Raw genomic sequence first — 21,798 nt, 5'->3', positions numbered from 1 at the left:
AGAAATACCTTTTTCCCCTCATAAAAATGTGGTATTTTGTGTGGCTATATCCTCCTGGTGATATTTTCTCACTGCAGTAACCTCTGGTCAAAGGAGAGAATCAGTGAGGCAGGATCCCAAATGCAAATGGTTGTTGCTCTATCCTGTTGGTAAAAAAATAACTTACCTGTACCCCATGTACAAAAGAATTCAGAATGATTCCAGTGTGAGTGTAGACTGGAATCAACATTCTTTGCTTAGCATTCATCTGAGTTTAAAATGACTGATTTGAATGGTAACCAGGAATGAAAAATAAGCTCCAGTCAGTGAAAGCATGCAGTGATTGAATCCATGCCTCACACCAGCCGAATGCTGCTACTCCTGTCATTTCCTCTATCTCTGCTTCGATGTGAAATGTGTTCAAACATTTTTTTTCTGAATTGCTTCGTTGTCTCATCCACCCTATCGCTGTAACTTTTGCCACCTCTACAACCCACTGAGACATCTGCACTCCTTCAATTCTGACCTCTTGCACATCTTTAATTTTCATTGCTGAGCCATTAGGAATTCTCTTCCTAAACCTCTCTAGCACACTCTCCCCCTTTAAGATACTGTTTATTTAAGTTTTTGGTCCCCTGAATCTCTTTGTGGCTTGGTATTAATTTTTGTTTGTCATCATTCCTGTGATGCTTCTTGGGATGTTTCACGATGTTAAAGGCGAAATATAAATGCAAAATGTTAAAATTGAAGGATTTTTCTCCAAGCTCGGAACTGGTTTAGTACTCTACCCTGGGAGATGTGGAGTGTAGAAGTAGTTTGCAATGAAGGTGATTTGCCACAAGTCAAAGGTTTACACTTAGCACAGGGAGGTTCTGAGTGTAATAGAAACATAGAAAATAGGAGCCGGATTAGGTCATTTGGCCCTTCGAGCCTGCTCTGCCTTTCAATATGATCATGGCTGATCCTCTGTCTCAATGCCATACTCCTGTGCTCTCCCCATACCACTTGATGCCTTTAGAGTCCAGAAATCTATTTGATTCCCTCTTGTGGCCATTTGTGTGTGTGTGTGTGTGTGTGTGTGTGTGTGTGTGTATGTATGTATATATAGCCAAAACCACATTAAACTAGTTTCAGTTGGTACCTGACTTACATGTGGCACACTGTCTCTTTACTGCCCTGTAAAGATATCACCGTCTGGCGATGAGGATAGGGTTTTGGAATCTCTTGCTGGACAAATTCGCAGAAGCTTCCAGCAAACCAGTAGAGGAATTTAGTTTTTTTTTGCTGAGAAATAGTTTTAAAAATCTGGGGCTGGTGAAAAGGCTGTTTGGATACATGAGTGGACTGACCTTCGAAGGTAGCTGCATTAACTGGTATTATTGAGTAACTGGGGAAATGTTGTGACTGAGAGTCTTTAGATGCGTACGTGGAGTTGCTAGAACTGTTTTTCACTACCAATAGTTTCCTCAATTTTCCTGATGATCCAGCTGTTAATCGGGCAGTGGGGAATGAAAAGGGTGATATTTCTGACTGAAGCAGGCCTAGAAGTGCCTGAAGTACTCAAGAATTTGCTCAATCCTAAGCCAAAAGACACCACGCTGTTGGATGTTTTGTGTAAGCTTGAGCAGCAGTACTGTCCCAAGCCATGAAAGCTATCAGGCTGGAACATGGAATCAGTTGCCCAATGAGGACATTGGAGAGTTTATCGTGGTTTTGAAAAAAACTGTCCATTCATTGCAATTTCTTTCAAGAGAGAGAATTACAGAACAGATGCGTGCGGTTTAAAAAGTGAACGCATTTGCAGTAAGTTACTGACATTGCCAAAGTTTTGACATAGTTTGCCAAACAACTTTGCCCAAGAACATGATGGAACATGACTTGAAAAGTCAGAGTTAACAACTGCCAGTTGTCTATTGAAGTAAGCAAACTGCAGCTAAGTAAGCAGAAGGCCTAACGGCAGCAGTTAGTAGTAGCAGTGGTACTAAAAAGCCCTGTGACTGGTGCTTAGAACTGCAATGGGCACAAAATTGTCCAATTGTGAAGGCAGTGTGCTGTAACTGCAAGAAAAAGGATCATCTTGCCAAGCAATGTTGAAGGAATGTAAATAGAGAAAATGCTGGCTGGTGATAACGACAGTCACTGCATACGGTTGTCGAACAGCACCAGGTCAGTGAAGGGTCAGTTGAGACCCTAATGATCCAAAGTACAAGGATGTCCAATGGAAATTCGCAGGACATCATAGCTCATGCAGGGTTGGATAGAGCTTTGGTAAATATGGAGGTCAACATGGGTGCATCAGTCCACATGATTGCTGAATTGCTATACCATGAAAATTTGAGTCAGTATCAGCTGGAGAAATCACACACAGAATTATGAAATTATGGAGGAAAGAAAATTCCTGTAATGGGATGTATGTCAGTTCTAGTCACTTACAAGGAGCAACGCGCAAAATTGCCCATCATTGTGGTGAAGGGTTAAAAAGCCAGTCTTGTTCAGGAGAAACTGGTTAACATCATTTAAGTGCAATTGAAATGAGCTTTTTCATGTAGAAGTGAAATTCACGTCAAAAGACAACCTGATCGCTAAGCACCCTTGGGCATTTAGTGAAAGTGGCAAACCGATTCAAGGATATAAGGCAGATATAATGTATTGGTCCAAAGGAACGCAAGACCAATTTATTGTAGGCCTTGTCCAGTATCCTGTGCCCTAAGGGAGAAAGTAGGGCAACAGCTGAAAAGTCTTGAGACTGAGAACATTATCTCTAAAGTAGAACAGACTCATTGGGCTACTCCTATAATGGTTGCACCAAAGTCAGATGGTCATGTAAGAAAATGTGGGGGTTATAAGGTAACTGTAAATCAGGTAGAGGAATGTAACCCGATATTATGCCAAATGTGGAGGATCTTTTCACAATGCTGTCAGGAGGCCAGTTTTTTTCAAAGTTAGATGGGACAAATGCCTGTCTACAACTTAAGTTAGATGATGAGTTCAAGTCATATTTGACTATTAATGCACACTTGGGTATATTTCAATTTCATAGGCTGCAATTTGGTGTTTCTTCAGCCCTAGAGTTTTTCAAGGGGTAATGAACCAAATTTCACAAGGAATTATATGTAAGCTTGGTTTAAACATGGACAAAAGAGCTGAACTCCAGAGGTGAGGTGAGAGTGATTGCCCTTGATATCAAGGCAGTATTTGACCCAGTGTCGCATCAAGGAGCCTTATCAAAACTGGAGTCAGTGGGAATCAGGGGGGAAACCCTTTGCTGGTTGGAGTCATACCTAGCACAAAGGAAGATGGTTATGGTTGTTGGAGGTCAGTCAGCTCAGCTCCAGGATATCACTGTAGGAATTCCTCAGGGTAGTGTCCTCGGCCCAACCATCTTCAGCTGCTTCATCAATGACCTTCCATCATAAGGTCAGAAGTGGGGATGTTCGCTGATGATTGCACAATGTTCAGCACCATTTGCGACTCCTCAGATACTGAAGCAATCCATGTTCAAATGCAGCAAGACCTGCACAATATCCATGCTTGGGCTGACAAGTGGCAAGTAACATTCACACCACACAACCACCAGGCAATGACCATATTCAACAAGAGAGAATCTAACCATTACCCCATGACTTTCAATGGCACTACCATCACTGAATCTCCCACTATCAACATCCTGGGGGTTACCATTGATCAGAAACTGCACTGGACTAGCCATATAAATACTGTGGCTATAAGAGCAGGTAAGAGGCTATGAATTCTGTGGTGAGTAACTCACCACCTGACCCCCAGAGCCCATCCACCATCTTACAAGGCACAAGTCAGGAGTGTGATGGAGTACTCTCCATTTGCCTCGATGAGTGCAGCTCCAAGAACACTCGAGGTTTGACACCTTCCAGGACAAAACAGCCCACTTGATTGACACCCCATCCACAAACATTCGCTCCATCCACCACTGACGCACAGTAGCAGCAGTGTGTACCATCTACAAGATGCACTGCAGGAACTCGCCAAGGCTCCTTAGGTCACATCTTCCAAACCCACAACCCCTGCTATCTAGAAGGACGAGGGCAGCAGACTCATTGAAACATCACCACCTGGAAGTTCCCCTCCAAGTCACTCACCACCCTGACTTGGAAATATATCACCGTTCCTTCACTGCCACTGGGTCAAAATCCTGGAACTCCCTTCCTAACAGCACTGTGTGTGTACCTATACCACATGGACTGCAGCGGTTCAAGAAGGCAGCACACCACCACCTTCTCAAGAGCAATTAGGGATAGGCAATAAATGGTGGCCTAGCCAGCGCCGCCTACATCCTGTAAATGAATAAAAAAAAATTTAGGGAATGGTGTGCTATTTGGATGGCAATTAATTCAGCTTCAAACATACAGACCCATGATCGGCTGAAGAAGGTGCTCCAATGTTTGGTAAAGCATAGAGTCCGGTTGAAGGCTCACAATTGTGAAATGTTTCTGTAGAGTATTTGGGTCACAGGGTAGACAAAGATGGGTTGCATCCTACCGAGATTAAAGTTCAAGATATAAGAAATGTGCCACACCCTCAGAATATCTCTGAGCTCATATCTTTTTTGTGGTTAGTGAATTATTATGGTAAATTCATACCAAGTTTGGCAACCTAATTGGATCCATTGAATGAACTGTTGAGGGAAAAATATTCCATGGAATTGGACAAGGTGATGAAGCATTCCAGTTGTGTAAAAGTTAATTGGTAGATGGTACAATCCTTGTATATTACAATATGTCTAAAAAGATTAAGCTAGCAGGTGATGTCTCTCCTTACGGAGTAGGTGCACTGATCTCTCATGTTGGATAATGGTGAGGAAAGACTGATTGCATTTACCTCCTGCGCCCTCCATCCAGTGAGCGAAATTATGCTTAGTTTTTGATTTTTAATACATGATTATTTCATAAATACTGGTATGGTTGTATTTTCATGATCGAAACCGATCATAAGCCATTGACGGCTGTTTTGAATCTAAAATCTCCAGTACCCACTTTAGCTGCAGCTCGAATGCAGAGATAGGCTTTGATTTTGTCTGTTTATCAGTATGACATTAAGTACAGACAATTGGAAGACCGTTGTGATGCTGATGCGATGTCTAGATTATCATCCGTCTCAGAGGTGGAGCCTAATAGGGAGGATGTATTTTTCTTTTCACACGTGGGTGAATTGCCAGTCACAGCAGATTGATAGAGTAACTCGTAGGGACCCAGCATTGGCATGGGTATATGACTATATTGCAAAAGGATGGCCAATACAGATAAAAGCAAAAAGCTGCGGATGCTGGAAATCCAAAACAAAAATAAAAATACCTGGAAAAACTCAGCAGGTCTGACAGCATCTGCGGAGAGGAACATGGTTAACGCTTCGAGTGTGTATGACTCTTCATATGGACTCGAAACGTTAACTGTGTTCCTCTCTGCAGATGCTGTCAGACCTGCTGAGTTTATTCCAGGTATTTTTATTTTTGTTTTGGCAATACAGATACTGGATTTAGAAATCGGGCTACTTTTTATACGTTTGAATGAGTTGCCCATTGATTAAGGTTGTGTTATGTGGGCAACCAGAGATGTAATTCCAGAAAGGCACAGATCGCATTTGCTATACAATCTTCATGATCAACACTGAAAGATGAGCTTGACCAAGGGCTGTAACTTCCGAGCTCCAGGGCAGTGTAACTGGGGGATACACCAAAGATGCACTTGGGAGACCCCTAGAATTTCCCAGGTAAGTATTTCACATCAATTGCCTGGGAAGTGCAAACTTCCAATGGTCAATTGCCCTGCACTGGGAGCCATTGGGAAATGCGATTTAAATCACAAAGTTCAGATGGTTCTGATTGTCTTACATCAATAGTTACCCAGAAAAAATCCGAAGAATTGAAACCACTTGTAGCTTCTGGGTAGCTATTGTGCAGACCCACATCGAACTCCCAGGGGATTCCCCCCACACCCTGACTACTCCCAATGATGTGTAGGTCTTTCTGACCTACACACCTTCGACTGTCTGACACCCACCTCCCTGACTGCTCGAAATTCCTCCCCCCCCCCGACTGTCCAACAGCCCCCGAATCTCCGATCGCTCCCCTCCCCCACCCCACACGATTGTCCAATCTCCCTGCCTGACTGTCCGAGCACCACTCACCCCCCCCAAATTTCCGATCTGCCCAACTGCCCGCTCTCCCTAATTGTCCGATCTCCCTAACCCCCTGACTGTTTGATCACCCCATCCATCTCCGACTGTCTGATCTCCCTCCCCGACTGCCTGTTCCCCTCCCCCGCCGACTGTCCAATTTTTATCCATCCCCCTAACTGTCCAATCCCAACCTCCACTGCCTGATTTCCCCCCTCCGTCCAATTTCTCCCGCTGACTGTCTGACTCCCCCCTTCCTCAACTGTGTGCAAACCCCCCCCATGCCAAATTCCAGTCATTTACCTGACAGACCCACCTTCTCCCTAGCTTGAAAGTGGCTGGACCTTTAAACTTAACTGATTTACGGCAGCCAGTGCTGTTCAAAAAAATAGGGAGCATGTCCTCCTTCTGTCCGATTCCATAGTGCTGTGCCAAAGGCCTCAGGAGCATGCTGCCTTGCACAGTTCTCGCCCGCCTGAGTTGGAAGGTCGGGTGAGACAGGATTGAGAAGATTTCCAGTTAAAGTATGAGCGGAGTGGCAATCCAACTCTGATAGCCTCTCCGCGGATGTCCACGTCCAAAGAGTTTAGCAAGAAGCTATCTTTGGCCAGGATTACATAAGGACGTAGAACACACAGTGAAACGGTGTAGAACATGTCAAACAGTAATACCCAGTAACATATAAATATCCTGGCTACAAAAGCAGGTCAGAGGCTGGGAATTCTGCAAAGAGTAACTCACCTCCTGACTCCCCAAAGTCTGTTCATCACTGACGAGGCTCAAGTCAGGAATATTCTCCACTTGCCAGGATGAGCGCAGCTTCAACAACACTGAGGAAGATTGACATCATCCAGGACAAAGCAGCCTGCTCGATTAGCACCACATCCACCACCTTCAACATTCACCCCCTCTACCGCTGACGCACAGTGGTGCAATGCGTTCCATCTACAAGATTCACTGCAACAACTCTCAAGGCTCCTTCGACAGCACCTTCCAAACCTGCAACTACTATCATATAGAAGGACAAAGGCAGCAGATGCATGGGAACACCACCACCTGCAAGATCTCCTCCAATCCACGCACCATCCTGATTTGGAACTACATGGCCGTTCCTTCACTGCTGCTGGGTCAAAATCTTGGAACTCCCTCCCTAACAGCACTGTGGATGTACCTACACCAAATGGCCTGCAGTGGTTTAAGAAAGCAGCTCACCACCACCTTCTCAAGGACAATTAGGGATGGGCAATAATTGCTGGCCCAGCCACACCCTGTGAAAGAATAAATTTACAAAAAAATGGAAATGGCCAGCCAAAATGTAGCAGAGACAGCTCTTAGATTTTGCAGTTTGAAGGGCAACAGCTCTTCCTTGTGATAACCACTTGAAGTGGTTTGAGGGTTTCTGATGAACCGAACAACGACTAGCAAAACTCTAGATATTTTGCGTAATTTGTTTGCTGCTTATGGGTTCCCAGAGGAAATTGTGCCTGATAGTGGACTCCAGTTTTGTTCAGAAGAGTTTGTAAAATTCATGAGAATGAACGGGGTGAAACAGTGTTACACCATATCATCCTGCTTCAAAAGCAGAATGCACAGTGCGCTCTTGTTAAGAAAATGCTAGATACAAATTGGCAGAAACATCAGATGTCATTGAATCACAAACGGCCGAATTTTTTGTTTACCCACCACAGAACGCCAGCTGAGTTGTTTTCTGGAGGATAGCCTAGAACAATGTTTTCGTTGCTGAAGCCACATATAGCACAGTCAGTAGAAGAGAAGGAATCCAGGCAGAGTGTCTTGATACGGGTAGAGTGGGCGAAAGAAGTGTGAAGTTGAACCAGAGGTTAAGGTGAAAGGACATCATAAGTAGTTGAAGTGGTTATCAGGAAGACTGGTGAAAATATGTGGTCTTGCACATATTTAGTCAAGATGTTTGGTAATGGAAAGGTTAGGTTTGTATATACAGTTCATGTTTTACCTTCAGAGTTTCATGTAGAATGGAGTTAGGAAGAATCAAATGAGTCTGATGAATTAGATAGTTGGGATATGAGTAGAGCACAAGTAGTTATTCCAATACAAGTTGTGTCTGAAACCAGTTCAGACCTGAGTCAGTCATATGAAGGGGAAAATTAAATCGAAGGTCAAGGTTAAAATCGGTCTTTGTTGGAGAAAACTTCTCAGACTCAGGCCCAGGTGGGTCCAGGTCCTTCCCCAAGTTCTGGAAGTTTGGATTAAGAAAGGAGGTATCCTCTTAAGAATAGGAAACTAGTGATTTAAGTTGGATTTGTAAATAAGTGAAAAACAAGAAATGTATATAAATTGTATAGAATTTGAACATTGTGTACTTTCTCATTAAGGAGGGAGGAGTGTAATAGCACCTTCTTGTAGCCACTTGTGTATATATGTATATATAGCCATAACTGGATTAAACTAGTTTCATTTGGCATTTGACTTTGCATGTGGCACACTGTCTCTTTTCTGTCCTGCCGTGATATCTCACTGAGAGGACAATTGGTAGCACTGTTTGTTTTAGCTATTGTTTCTGAGTGTCTATTGGCACAACTATCAGCCAGAATTTGGGGTGGACAGGGGAGGAGCGTGGAAACAGGTATAATTGTAGAGTCTATTTAAGAATTGCTATGTAATAAAAAAAGAACTCATGATCTAAGCTGCAGAAAAATCTCCTGAAAAAAGCAGTGATTTCAGCAGAAAAAATGCAGTGAACGTAAGATAGTTAAAGAATACTAATTGTGTGTGTAAAATCAATCACAGCCACTTACAGCAGTGAGGTCTCCAGGGGTAATTAATGTGGGAATTACCAATCATCTCCATTCTAGCTGGGGATTGTGGTGTTACCAAACCCAGCCACTTTTGTTCCTTAACCCCTTGTACAGGTTCTATGGTGAACCGTGCAGATTGAGAATTGCTGTTGTTTGGCTCCCTCTCTTGGAAGCTGGAGATCTGCCATATTTTATGAGCACTGCAATTTTCTTCGTATAGCACTGTAGCTAAAGGCAGCTTACTATTTTTCATGTTTTTCTTCCTCCTGCATTAACCTTCCAAAATTAAAAGAACAATGTCAGTTACCTGGTAGATGAGTCCTTGTTTTAAATCATGTGTACACAGTCTTGTAGAGAAATGAGCCCAGTTATGATTTGGAACAGGAGGTCGTGAGCGTATTCTGCTAATCAGTTAGGTTATGGCTGACCTGTATCTTAACTTCGTCTACCTGCCTTTGTTCTGTAATCCTTAATACCCTTGCCCAACACCAATCTAGTAAAAGCAAAATACTGCAGATGTTGGAAATTCGAAATAAAGCAGAAAAGGCTGGAAATATTCAGTCTGCCTGGCAGCACCTGTCCGTTGGCTATTAATGTTGGTCTTGAAATGTTTAATGGACTCCCAGCCTCAACAGCTTTTTGTTGGAGAGTACAAATTTCTACTCCCCTTTGCATGAAGAAGTGTTTCCTGCCACTACCCCTGAACTGCCTAGCTCTAATTTTAAGATTATGTTCCCATTGTTCTGGACTCCCTCAACATCTTTAATCATCTTAAGCGCCTCAATTAGATCACCTTTTTAATCTTCTATACGTGAGGGAATACAAGCTTAAGCTGTGCAACCTGTCATCATATTTTATCGCTGGTATCAATCTGGTAAATCTACACGACCCTTCAAGGCCAGTAGATCCTCCCTGAAGTGTAGTGCCCAGAATTGAACTCAGTATTCCTGATGGGGTCTAACCAGAGCTTTATACAACTGTAGCATAACTTCACCTCTTTTGTATTCAAGCGCCCTTGAGATAAATATCTGAATTTCAAACGTGTATATGTGAAAATTCCTTTCGGCTAGTTTAATAGCCTTTCAACAGTTATTTGAAGATGGCAGAAGAAGAATTTGGTATCAACGGTGTTGGCATTTACACACCAACATTGCACAAAGTGAATGATGGGCTCTATTTACTACTTCACTTGGTTTGTGACACCCATCACCTCACCAGAAGGGGCTGTCAAGGGGCAAATGGAAGTGTTCTGAACTGACTTATAGCAGGCGTTATAACAGGGCACTTAGATAAATTCAAGGTAATCAGGCAGAGTCAACATGGTTTTGTGAAAGGGAAATCATGTTAAACCAATTTATTGGAGTTCTTTGAAGAAGCAACATGTACTGTGGATAAATGGGAACCAGTGGATGTACTGTACTTAGATTTTCAGAAAGCCTTTGATAAGGTGCCACATCAAAGATTATTGTGGAAAATAAAAGCTCATGGTGCAGGGGCTAACATTGGCATGGACAGAAGATTGGCTACCTAACAGAAAACAGAGGGTGAGCATAAATGGGTCATTTTCTGGTTGGCTAGATGTAACAAGTGGTGTGCCACAGGGATCAGTGCTGGGGCCTCAACTTTTCACAATTTACATAAATGATTTGAAGGGACCGGTGGTATGGTGCTAAATTTTCTGATGACAAAGATAGGTAGGAAAGTAAGCTGTGAAGAGGACATAAGGAGGCTACAAAAAGATATAGATAGGTTACGTGAGTGGGTAAAGATCTGGAAAATGGAGTGTAATGTGAGAAAATGTGAGGTTGTCCATTTTGGCAGGATGAATAAAAAAGAAATATTTTATCTAAATGTTGAGAGATTTGCAGAGCTCTGAGATTCAGAGGGAAATGGGTGTTCTCGTGCAGGAATCACAAAAGGCTAGTATGCAGGTACAGCAAGTAATCAGCAATAGAATGTTATTGTTTATTGCGAGGGGAATTGAATACAAGACTAGGGAGGCTATACTTCAGTTATACAGGGCATAGGTGAGACCACATCTGGAATACTGTGTACAGTATTGGTCTCCTTATTTAAGGAAATATGTAAATGCATTCAAAGCAGTTCAGAGAAGGTTTACTAGATTAATACCTGGAATGGGCAGGTTGTCTTATGAGGAAAGACTGGACAGGTTAGGCTTGTATCCACTGGAGTTTAGAAGAGCAAGAGTTGAATGAAACACATAAGATCCTGAGGTGACTTGACAGGGTGAATGCAGAAAGATTATTTCCTCTTGTGGGAGAATCTAGAACTAGGGGTCACTGTTGAAAAATAAGAGGTCGCCCATTTAAGACAGCGACGAGGAAAATTTCTTTCCCTGAGGATTGAGAGAATTTGAGATTCTCTTCCTCATAAGGTTGTTGTGGCAGAGTCTTTGAATTTTTTTTATTCAGTCAAGGGATGTGGGCTTTGTTGGCTAGGCCAGCATTTATTGCCCACCCCTAACTGCCCTTGAGAAGGTGGTGGTGAGCTGCCTTCTTGAACCGCTGCAGTCCGTTAGGTGTAGGTACACCCACAGTGCTGTTGGGGAGGGAGTTCCAGGATTTTGACCCAGTGACAGTGAAGGAGCAGCGATATATTTCCAAGTCAGGATGGTGGAGCGGACGTAGGTTTGGAAGATGTTGTCTAAGGAGCCTTGGTGTGTTTCTGAAGTACATCTTATAGATGGTATACACTGCTGCCACTGGGCATTGGTGATGGGGAGAGTGAATGTTTGTGGATGGAATGTCAAACAAGTGGGCTGCTTTGTCCTGAATGGTGTCGAGCTTCTTGAGTGTTGTTGGAACTGCACTCATCCAGACAATTGGAGAGTATTGCATCATGCTCCTGACTTGTGCCTTGTAGATGGTGGACAGGCTTTGGGGAGTCAGGAGGCGAGTTACTTGTCGCAGGATTCCCAGCCTCTGACCTGTTCTTGCAGCCACAGTGTTTATATGGCTAGGCAAGTTCAGTTTGTGGTCAATGGTAACCCCCAGGATGTTGATAGCAGGGGATTCAGCAATGAATGTCAAGGGACTGTCATGAAAATATAATAATTTTCATAATATTATTGTGATTTACTGTAAAGGTAGGTTAATAGTGGTGTTTGGATTAGTTTCTCTGTGCGGATGTGTGTGGGGGGGATTTAATTGAATTGGAGGCAGCTGGTCTGGAGCTTTTGAGCTATCAAAAGGGAAGCTAGGTTTGAAATGCTAAATACTTAAACATGGCTGAAGTTTTAGAATTTGAGGTGTGAGGAACATTTGCATTTTTAGATAATTAGGCTAGTTTGAATTTCAAAGAGATGGTAAGATGTTACACCTAGCCTTAAGAAGCTAAACCAAACAGTGTGTTTATTTTCCCCAGAGGTTACTTAGAGTAAACCTTACTATGAAAGGTTTGTATTGTGAGAAAAGTAAAGTTGCAAAAACCTATTAGAACAATGGAATTTACACTAAAAAGGGATAAAGGAGATGCTTAAAGGAGATGAGATTATGTGTAAAGGGGAAGGCATCTAAGATCTAACAAACGTGAAAAGCCTCAGACTCTATGCATCAAGCTGCTGTCTAGAGGAACCAAAGCTAAGAAAACTCACTGTGAATATTACCGTCCAGGGTATTGTGTGCTCTGCCTGGGTCTGTTGAAATGTCTTTGTTTTTACTGTTGCCTTCATAGAGGTGTAACTGGGAGTCAGATTAATTAGGGGATCTAGGAGCTGTTATATTAATTGTAGACCCTATGTATGTGCTCAAAATTTTTTCTTCTATTAATAAATGTTTAACTTAGTTTTGTAAAGAACCTCTATTACTAATGAATTCAAGGCACATATCTCGAAATAAAATACAAATTGCAAAACAGTTGTGGCAGCTGTTTCAAGTTTCCCTTTGGGATTTGAGCAGCTTGGCAGTTACCATCTCCTGTGACATAACAGGGCAATACTTTTTTGAAAAAAATATTATGCACGGGATGTAGGCGTTGCTGGCTGGGCCAGCATTTATTGCCCATCCCTCGTTGCCCTCGAGAAGATAGTGGGGAGCTGCCTTCTTGAACTGCTTGTTGGAGATGGTCTTTGAATATCTTTAAGGCAGGAGTAGATTCTTGATAAACAAGTGGGTGAAAGGTTATTGGGGGTAGGCAGGAATGTGGAGTTGAGGTTGAAATTAGATCAGCCATGATCTTATTGAATGGAGGAGTAGGCTCAAGGGGTCAAATGGCCTACTCCTAATTTATATGTTCGTATGACTTCCTTCCTGTCACCAAGCAACTTTAGTTTTCTCTTTCTGTCATCAGCTGCCCCCCCCACCACCACCCGCAATCTCCACCCTCACCATCCACCTTTAATAATCTTGTTGAGATTGGGGGAAGTGTGAGTATATTGCGCTTCCCCATTTGTTGAAGTTAAGGACATGTATGATATTCTCGGGCATTGTTGTTCATGTTTAAACATGGACTAGTGGGGATCCCATTCTGAGCTCCTGTCGCATGTATTCCTGGTTTGGTAGTAGGGATTACTTAGCTTAGAATTATACAGGACAGAAAGAAGCCACTCAGCTCATTGTGTCTATGTTGGCTGTTTGGATGATCTGTCGAATTAGTCTCACTCCCCTTTTCTTTTCCCATAGCCCTGCAAATTTGTCCAATTCCCTTTTGAAAATCACTATAGAGTATAATTTTTACTCGGTGCTTTTAAAAAAAAAAATTCTCATCTTCCCTCTACTTCAAAGGAACAATGCTGTTCATTCAATGAAGGAAACAGATTATTTGAATACTTAAATAAATGAAAAACAATTTGAACTTTACATGCATCTCAACAGACCAAATGGTTGCCTTCACAAATCCTATTGGACTATGGGAATTAACTTATGCTATTCAAATCAATACTTTGAAAAACTTTAGATCATTCATTAAAAAGCATCACCATATCAATTTAAACCTGTTTCATCAATTCTGCAACTTTAAAAGTTCACTCCTATGAGGAATAAAAATACAACTTTTTCATTACCAATGTACTGTTGGACAAAGTAGATAGGGAGAAACTGTTCCTGCTCATTAAAGGATTGAGAATGAGAGGGCACAGATTTAAAATGATTTGCAAAAGAAGCAAATGCTATGTGGGAAAAGAACTGTTTCACACAGCAAGTGATTCGGCTCTGCAATGCATTGCCTGGATGTGTGGTGGAGGCAGGTTCAGTTGAGGCGTTCGAGAGGGCATTAGATAATTATTTGAATAGAAAATATGTGCAAGGTTATGGGGAAAAGGCAGGAGAATGGCACTGAGTCATAATGCTCACTCAGCTGGTGCAGGCACGATGGGCCAAATAGCCTCCTGCACTGTAACAATTATGTGATATTTATTTTGTGTCAAGTATTAGAACAGATTGTGCAGTTTTGGAGAGATTCATGTATTCATTATCAGTGAAATTTTGAATTATGTAGATTGCTTTGATTTACTATCTTAAATATGTGCCATCAATATTTAAATAGCCAGTTATGGGAGAAAAGGAATTAATATTTCCCTCTTTATTTGGTGAATGTTTCGTCTATCGAGGCAAGGGAGGTCAGAGCTTGAGTGTGGAACACTTTCCATGAGGAGCTGAGCTGAGACTGCTCAAATTAATTTCCCTGAGTTACACAGAATTACATATATCATAGTCAATGAGTTATTAGGGTCAAACACTCATTTCCGGCTTGGAGGAACAGTAAGTTGATATGCACGTTACCCATGCCCACCTATTGTAGTATAGAATTTATACCGTGAGCCATTTGGCCTGTCTGATCTGTGTTGGTGCTCTGGGTCCATCCTAATGTTTATGCTCCAGCAAGTCTCCTTTCAATTTGCTTCATTGAATCCTATCAAAATATCATTCTGTTCTTTGCTCCCTCGTGTTTAGTTAGCCTCCTTCCCCTTAAAGACATTTAGGCTGTTCAGTTCAATTCAATCTATGTAGTGAACTCCACATTCTAACCACTCTCTGGGTAAAAAATTTCCTTCTTGGAAATTAGTGCCTATCTTATATTTAAGACTCCTAGTTTTGCACACTTGCCTCAAGCAGACAGACAAGATTGGTATTGTATGGACTTTGATGGGTCGAGACATTGTCATGGGGAATGGACCAGGGAATGGCCCTCCCTCAGGCTTTTGTTTATTTGAAAAAGGTTCAGTGTGTGGACATGCAAATTGTTGTTCCCTTTAAAATTGATATTCTTGCATCTGTCCTGATAACTGCAAGATGAAAAGCTTTGACAACTTATCTTTTTTTCAGCAATTAATAAAACACTTTTTGAAGTGTGGTCACTGTTGTTATATAAGAAACTCAGCTAATTTATGTAGCGAAAACCCCCCATAAATCACAATATGATAATCACCAGATACCCTGAGATTTTTGAGTGTTAATTTGAGGGATAACAGTTGTCCCAGGACATTGGGAAGAATTCCTCCTGTTAGGGAGGCGATTGAACTGTGGTTACAATCAGCTGCACACATCCAGCATTGTGATTATGAAAGTTATTTAATTTGCGGTTGTAATAATTGCAATCTTGATTTATAACTGCAGTTTGGCATTTTCTTATAAGTTTGCTGCCTACAGCCCCCTGAGGTTTAATGACCTCTTGCTTAAGTTGAAATGTCCGTGACTGCAGCATTGCCCTCTGTTTTGTCTTTCACCTTGTGGCTGGGGTTAGCCACAGCCTCTGGCTTTCTCTTTAATAAAACCCTCCACTCCAGTTTTACTTTAGTCTGTATTTTTTTGCAGATTGATTTCTACATTGTAACAGCTCTGTCTGCTCGCATTTTCAAACTGCTTTTCTCTTATGAATCCTGTACTAACTTTTGTGTTTGAGGTTGTATTGCACACTTGTGACCTATAACTATTACTTTCCGCAGCTGGAATCTCGAGCTTCTGTCAGCTGCAATCAAAGGCTGCAGTTATTACTCCTTGTTTTGGATCAGCTGTGCTTCACATTAACCTTCGCCCTTGTCCCATCAAAGTGCTTCCTGAAGAAGTGCATATCAGTACAATTGGTCTGAAGTTTCTTCATTTTTAAAATTCATTCATGAGCTGTGGGTGTCACTGTAAAGGCCAGTATTTATAATGCAGTTAAAGTGAATGGCTTGCTAGGCTATTTCACGATAGGGCAGTTATGAGTCAACCACATTGCTGTGGTTCTGGAATCACGTAGGCCAGATCAGACAAAGATGGCAGATTTCCTTCCCTAAAGATCAGCATTACTGATGTTGGCTTTAGTCCAGATTTATTGAATGAATTAAATTTAAAATACCCTGCTGCTGTGGTGAGATTTGAACTCGTGCCTCCATATTATTAGTCCAGATTACTGGTCTAGTAACATAACCACCATGTTACCATAGGGAGGGAGTTTTCATATAATGAGTAACATTACTGTGATAATTAAGGCCTGTGGATCCAACATTGTGTTCCTAATATATGTATGGGATATGTTATTATGTTACATGTTAGGGCAGTGATTGAACAGTGTAATCATATGTTGTGTTTTGGCCTCAGAGTAATGAAGTTCCTGATTCTAATTGGAAAAATTAGGGTAGAGTTGAAACTGTCATAAAGCTGCAGCAGTGATGCTCCTCCCTCCAAGCCAGAAAGAAGGCTGTTGGTTCAGTCCAGAGATTTGCGAACGTAATCCAGGCTGAGTCTTCCAGTGCAGTGCTGAGGGAGTACTGCACTGTTGAGATACCTGTCTGCCAGATGAGACATTAAATTGAGACCTGTTTGTCCTCTCAGATGGGCATAATAGATCCCATGGCACTATTTCAAAGAAGTGCAGGTGAGTTTTCTCCAACGTCCTTATTTATTTATCTCTCAACCAACATCACAAAAATAGGTTATCTGGCAATTAACATATCCCTGTTGGGAGCTTGCTGTGTGCAAATTGGCTGCTATGTTCCCCACATTACAACAGTGACCATACTTCAAAAGTACTTAATTCTTTGTAGAGCATTTTCAGGCATCCTGAGGTTGTGGAACAAATGCAAGCCTCTTTTTTCTTGTATGTCTGAACGTCAATACTAATCGAACTCTTTCAAGGAAGCTAAACTATTTAAATTACTTCCTCTGGGGTGGGGGAATCATTTTTTAAGTTTCAGTTTCCATGCTTTGCTTAGGTTTTCCTTGAAATCTTTAAGCAAAACTTTACAAGCAGAAAATACTGAAGACTGATGGTTGGAATCCTGCTCCCTGATCACTGCTTGATGGCTGGAGACAAATATTCTGAGTACTTTGAGTTTCGCCCCTGAGAGTGACCATATTTCTGTTGTTTTATTTACTTCCTTCAAATTATTCGGTCATAAGAATATTGCAGGCTTAAAATTAATATAAGTTCATTTTTTATTTTGAGTAATGTGCTTAAATAAATAAATCACTAGTTTTAGCTCAAGCAGGAGTCCCTAATATTGTGGTTAAACTCCAAATTGTGCACTGCACTGTACAATTCCCATTTGAACAGATGTTATTTCATTTCTTTTTTGACATGGGGCTGAGCAATTCTTCCAGTCTGATTCCTTCATGCTATTGGAAGACATTTCTGAAATAATTTTGAGTTTAATGAAATTGTGCCAAAGGATGGTGTTGGAGTTTCTTGGCATTCTCTCTTTTCAGACATTAGCAACTTGGCTGCAGCTCTGGTGTCCAATGCAAATCACTGATTCAGCAGCACTGTTCCAGTCACCCTCTCTGTTCTCCATCCAAACCTTCCCTTGCTTCAATTCCATAGCTGTCGCCTAACTCCATTTGTATCCCCCTCACTGATCTTCACCAGCACACTCCATCCGTCCGCGCACCGTCTTCCTCAACCCTCTTCACCCTCCTGCCGCATGGGGATAGGCTCATGGAAACTATATGGCACAGGAAGAGCCCATTTGACCCATTATGTCTGCCTCTATCTGGACCTGCCCCCCACACTCCCATACTCTTTTAATTGTAATATTTGTTGTTTTCCCTATGCTGTGATTAGGTACCTGATTGCAGTGGGCATATCAACCAGTGACAGCTCTTCTTGCTATATGTATGTTGATGTTTCTATGATGCTGCGACCCATCGTTTTTACTAGTGTTACACCATTATAGCAGACAACCAATAATCTGTAACCAAGGAAGTAAAGCACTTCATCAGTAAACACACCTACACTCACCTTTCTATTTTACTATTTCACCAACAACCAGGCACACATGTTAAGTTCACATGTTTATGCCATGTGTTTTAAAATCACATGACCAGTGATCCTGTCTATTACTTAATTTCATTTACTGATCAAAAATGCACTGTATTGGGAAAATGCATTGGACAACACTACTCCAGTGCACAAAAAGTATATTGAATCCAGGTGCTACCAGTTCTGTATGTTGGAACGATTAAAATCAGGGATGCTTATGGGGCCGTAATTGGAAGTATGTGGAGGGTTTTGGGGCTGTTATATGTTAGATTGACAGGGAGGTTACAAGGTAATGGAGGGATTTGAAAATCAGGATGAGAATTTTAGAACTGAGGCATTGCCAGACAAGGAGCCAATGTTGATCAGTGAGCACAGGTAAGTTTTAATTTGAAAATGTATTGTTTGAATTTTAGATCTAAATGGGGAGTATTTATTTATTCGGTCAAATAACTAAGGGCATAAGCAAATAATAAATGTTTTATTTTATTCCTTAGGTGGTAATAGGCAGTAAAACTGGAAAGCAGATATACCGCATTTCCCCCTGGGCACGATACGTGACACGTGAACAGAGTGCTTTTACTTACGACTGGGTGCATTGGGACCCACCCCAACGCTATATGGTGAGCAATTTATTTTTGCACACCCTTTATGTGCGTGCTTAGGTGAAAAGTGTCACCCATGTAACTATTAAGCAAACAAGCCAATTTCTGGTGGCCAGTTATCACTGGCCAACTGAAATACCTTAAACTTGAATTTTGATACTTTAGTACTTTTGACCAAGGGAAAAATGTCAGACCTGACTTTGTAGAATAAGTAACAGTAAGGCTAAGTGTTATTATGTCTAAATGGAACAGCAACTTTGAGCGACCCCACACCTATCATTAAATATGGAAATTAGGATGTTGCCTTGGTCCTGCAGAAGCTGTGCTACATTGGTATCTCATTGAGTGACTCGCTATTCAAATACATGCAGTAGCATGAAGTTGCTTTATTTTCCTCATGGATATGAATTAAATTCATCACAAAGTTAAGGTTTCTCCATTCTAGTTGAAATACCTTTTCAATGGTGTGACAGGTCTTAATTGCTGCCAAACAACCCCCCTGGCACTGAAATTTAATTTTATTCCAAGTGTAGAGTCTTATTTTTAGAGTATCATTTTATTTATTGTCATCATTTTAAAACATTTAAATTTGTAATATTTTTCTTTCCATGTCTCTCCCCCTCCCTCCCCCTCTGCCCCCTCACCCCCTCTCCAGTTTTTCTTCCTGTCTCTTTACTTCACTTTCTGTAGCTGATTCAGGTTCCGATTTCTTGGCGCTCATTGCCAATTCTTCATTGTGGCTAAGGCGATACCCTGTTTGTATAACTCCTAGATCCCTGTGGAGGATGCTGCACTGTTTGGCTCCCTGATTTACATGAAGTCCAGTGCAAACTCCCACAGAGAAAGTACAGGGATGTGAAAATGAATACTTGGTGGCACTCGTGCACCACCACTGACAGTAAAATCTAGCCTGCCATTTTTTTTCAAAAATGTGTCATACGCAGGCTTATATTTTTTTATTCTGTCATGGGATGTGAACGACGTTGGCCAGGCGAACAATTGTTTCTCATCCTACTTGCCCTTGAGTAAGTGGTTGTACGTAAATTATGGAATGATACCCTGTAGGAGGAGGCCATTTAGCTCATTGTACTTGTGTTGATTCTTTTGAAAGAGCTATCCAATTAGTTTCCCTCCTTTTCTATCCCCAGAGCCCTGAAAATTTCTCTCTTTCAAGTACTTATTCAGTTTCCTCTTGAAAGTTACTATTGAATCTGCTTAGCCACCCTTTCAGGCAGCGTGGTTGTTATAGCCCTTACCCAAAAATCTGGGGGTCTGGTAATGATTGGGTTAAGGACCAGTAACTTTTTGTTTAAAGTAGACATGAAACCCCAGGTACTCACCAAGAGGGTAAACCCACAAGATTGCATGGTTTTTGTACAAGCAAAATAAACTTTATCATACAAAACCATAAAAGTAAACCCATTTACAATGTCTATCTTATAAATTCAGAAGCAACATGAGGTACATGTGAATTAACAGGCAAACTGTAATTGAACTCACCACTCTTAACAATAAATGGCAGATGAAACCAAGACAGATCTCTCAGATTTCTGAGCAATCCACCCAGACGTCAGTATCCACTGTTAGTTACACAATCTCATTAAAACCCTTCTTTCCCTCGTGAGGGAATTCAAGACTCTATTTTTGAAGTCTCCTAGTGGCTCCTTCCCTGAACCCACCTCTCTCTGGGACCTCTCCCTGTCCCCTGTCCGAAGATTCTCCTGGTTATCGTGCCATACCTTGAGTCCCGTGATTGGGATTTCACACCATGTTTTCCCAAGCAGACACCCTGAGCACTTGTACCCCGCATGAAGATTTCAGAACGCTGAACTGCGAGTGCACAGACTACTCCTGATTTGCTCATGTGTGGAAATGCGTGGCTGCCAAGAAATGGAGTCCTTGCTCTCCGCCCAGACTAAGGCAAGTTCAGTTTCTAGTCAATGCTAACCCCCACTATGTTGGTAATGGTGATGGCAATGCCAATGAATATCAAAGGAAGATGCTTAGATTCTCCCCTGTTGGAGATGGTCATTGCCTGCCACTTGTGTGGCATGAATGTTACTTGCCACTTGACAGCCCAAGCCTGAATATTGAGGAGATCTTGCTGCATATAGACGTGGACTGCTTCAGTATCTGAGGAGTCACGAATGGTGCTGAACCGTGTGCAATCATCAGCGAGCATCCCCACTTCTGACCTAGTGATGAAGATGGTTGGGCCTAGGACACTACCCTGAGGAACTCCTGCAGTGATGTCCTGGAGCTGAGATGACTGACCTCCAACAACCACAATCATCTTCCTTTGTGCTAGGTATAACTCCAACCAGTGGAGAATTTTCCCCCTGATTCCCATTGACTCCAATTCTGCTAGGGTTCATTGATGCCAAGTAATTGCTAAGTAAGTGCCGCTTGATAGCACTGTTGATGACACCTTCCATCACATTGCTGATGATGGTGAGTAGACTGGGGTGGTAATCGGCATGGTTGGATCTACCAGTATTCCACATTTCCAGGTTGTTATCAGTCTTGTGCTCCAGATCTAGCTGCGCCCTAGCCAAGCTGTTCCAGTAGAGCTACAAGTCTCAGTACTATTGCTGGAATGTTGTCAGGGCCCATAGACTTTGCAGTATCCAGTGCCTTTAGCTGTTCCTTGATATGGTGTGGAGTGAATCGAACTGGCTGAAGACTGGCATCTGTGATGCTGGGGTCCTCAGATGGAGGCCGAGATGGATTACCTACTCGGCCCTTCTGGCTGAAGATGGCTGCAACTGCTTCAGCCTTGTCTTTTGCACAGATGTGTTGGGCTCCCTCATCATTGAGGGTGGTGATGTTTATACAGCCTCCTGTTATTTGCTTAATGGTCCATCACCATTCACAACTGGATGTGACAGAACTGCAGAGCTTGGATCTGATCTGTTGGCTGTGGGATCTTTTAGCTCTGTCTGTCGCATGATGCTTCCTCTGTTTGGCACGCAAGTAGTCCTGTGTTGTAGATTCACCAGGTTGCCACCTTATTTTTAGGTACACCTGGTGCTGCTCCTGACATGCCTTCCTGCACTTTTCATTGAACCAGGTTTGATCTCCTGGCATAATGGGCA

The 21,798-nt window shown here is 42.1% G+C and overlaps 1 protein-coding gene across 5 annotated transcripts in view; it reads left to right on the top strand.

Annotated features, from left to right (window-relative positions):
* The window catches only part of gbe1b (glucan (1,4-alpha-), branching enzyme 1b), a 599,646-nt gene that overhangs the window by 197,213 nt on the left and 380,635 nt on the right, over positions 1-21,798 (top strand). For all 5 annotated transcript variants that reach the window (XM_078560420.1, XM_078560417.1, XM_078560416.1 and 2 more), the window contains exon 4: positions 18,596-18,721. In XM_078560420.1, the coding sequence (XP_078416546.1) occupies positions 18,596-18,721 (126 nt within the window). The remainder of the gene's footprint in view (positions 1-18,595; positions 18,722-21,798) is intronic.

Source organism: Cetorhinus maximus, chromosome 16 (assembly GCF_964194155.1).
Source record: "Cetorhinus maximus chromosome 16, sCetMax3.hap1.1, whole genome shotgun sequence".
Lineage (NCBI taxonomy): Eukaryota > Metazoa > Chordata > Chondrichthyes > Lamniformes > Cetorhinidae > Cetorhinus > Cetorhinus maximus.
Note: the sequence above shows the minus strand (reverse complement) of the source record. Positions and strands in the feature narration are given on the sequence as shown.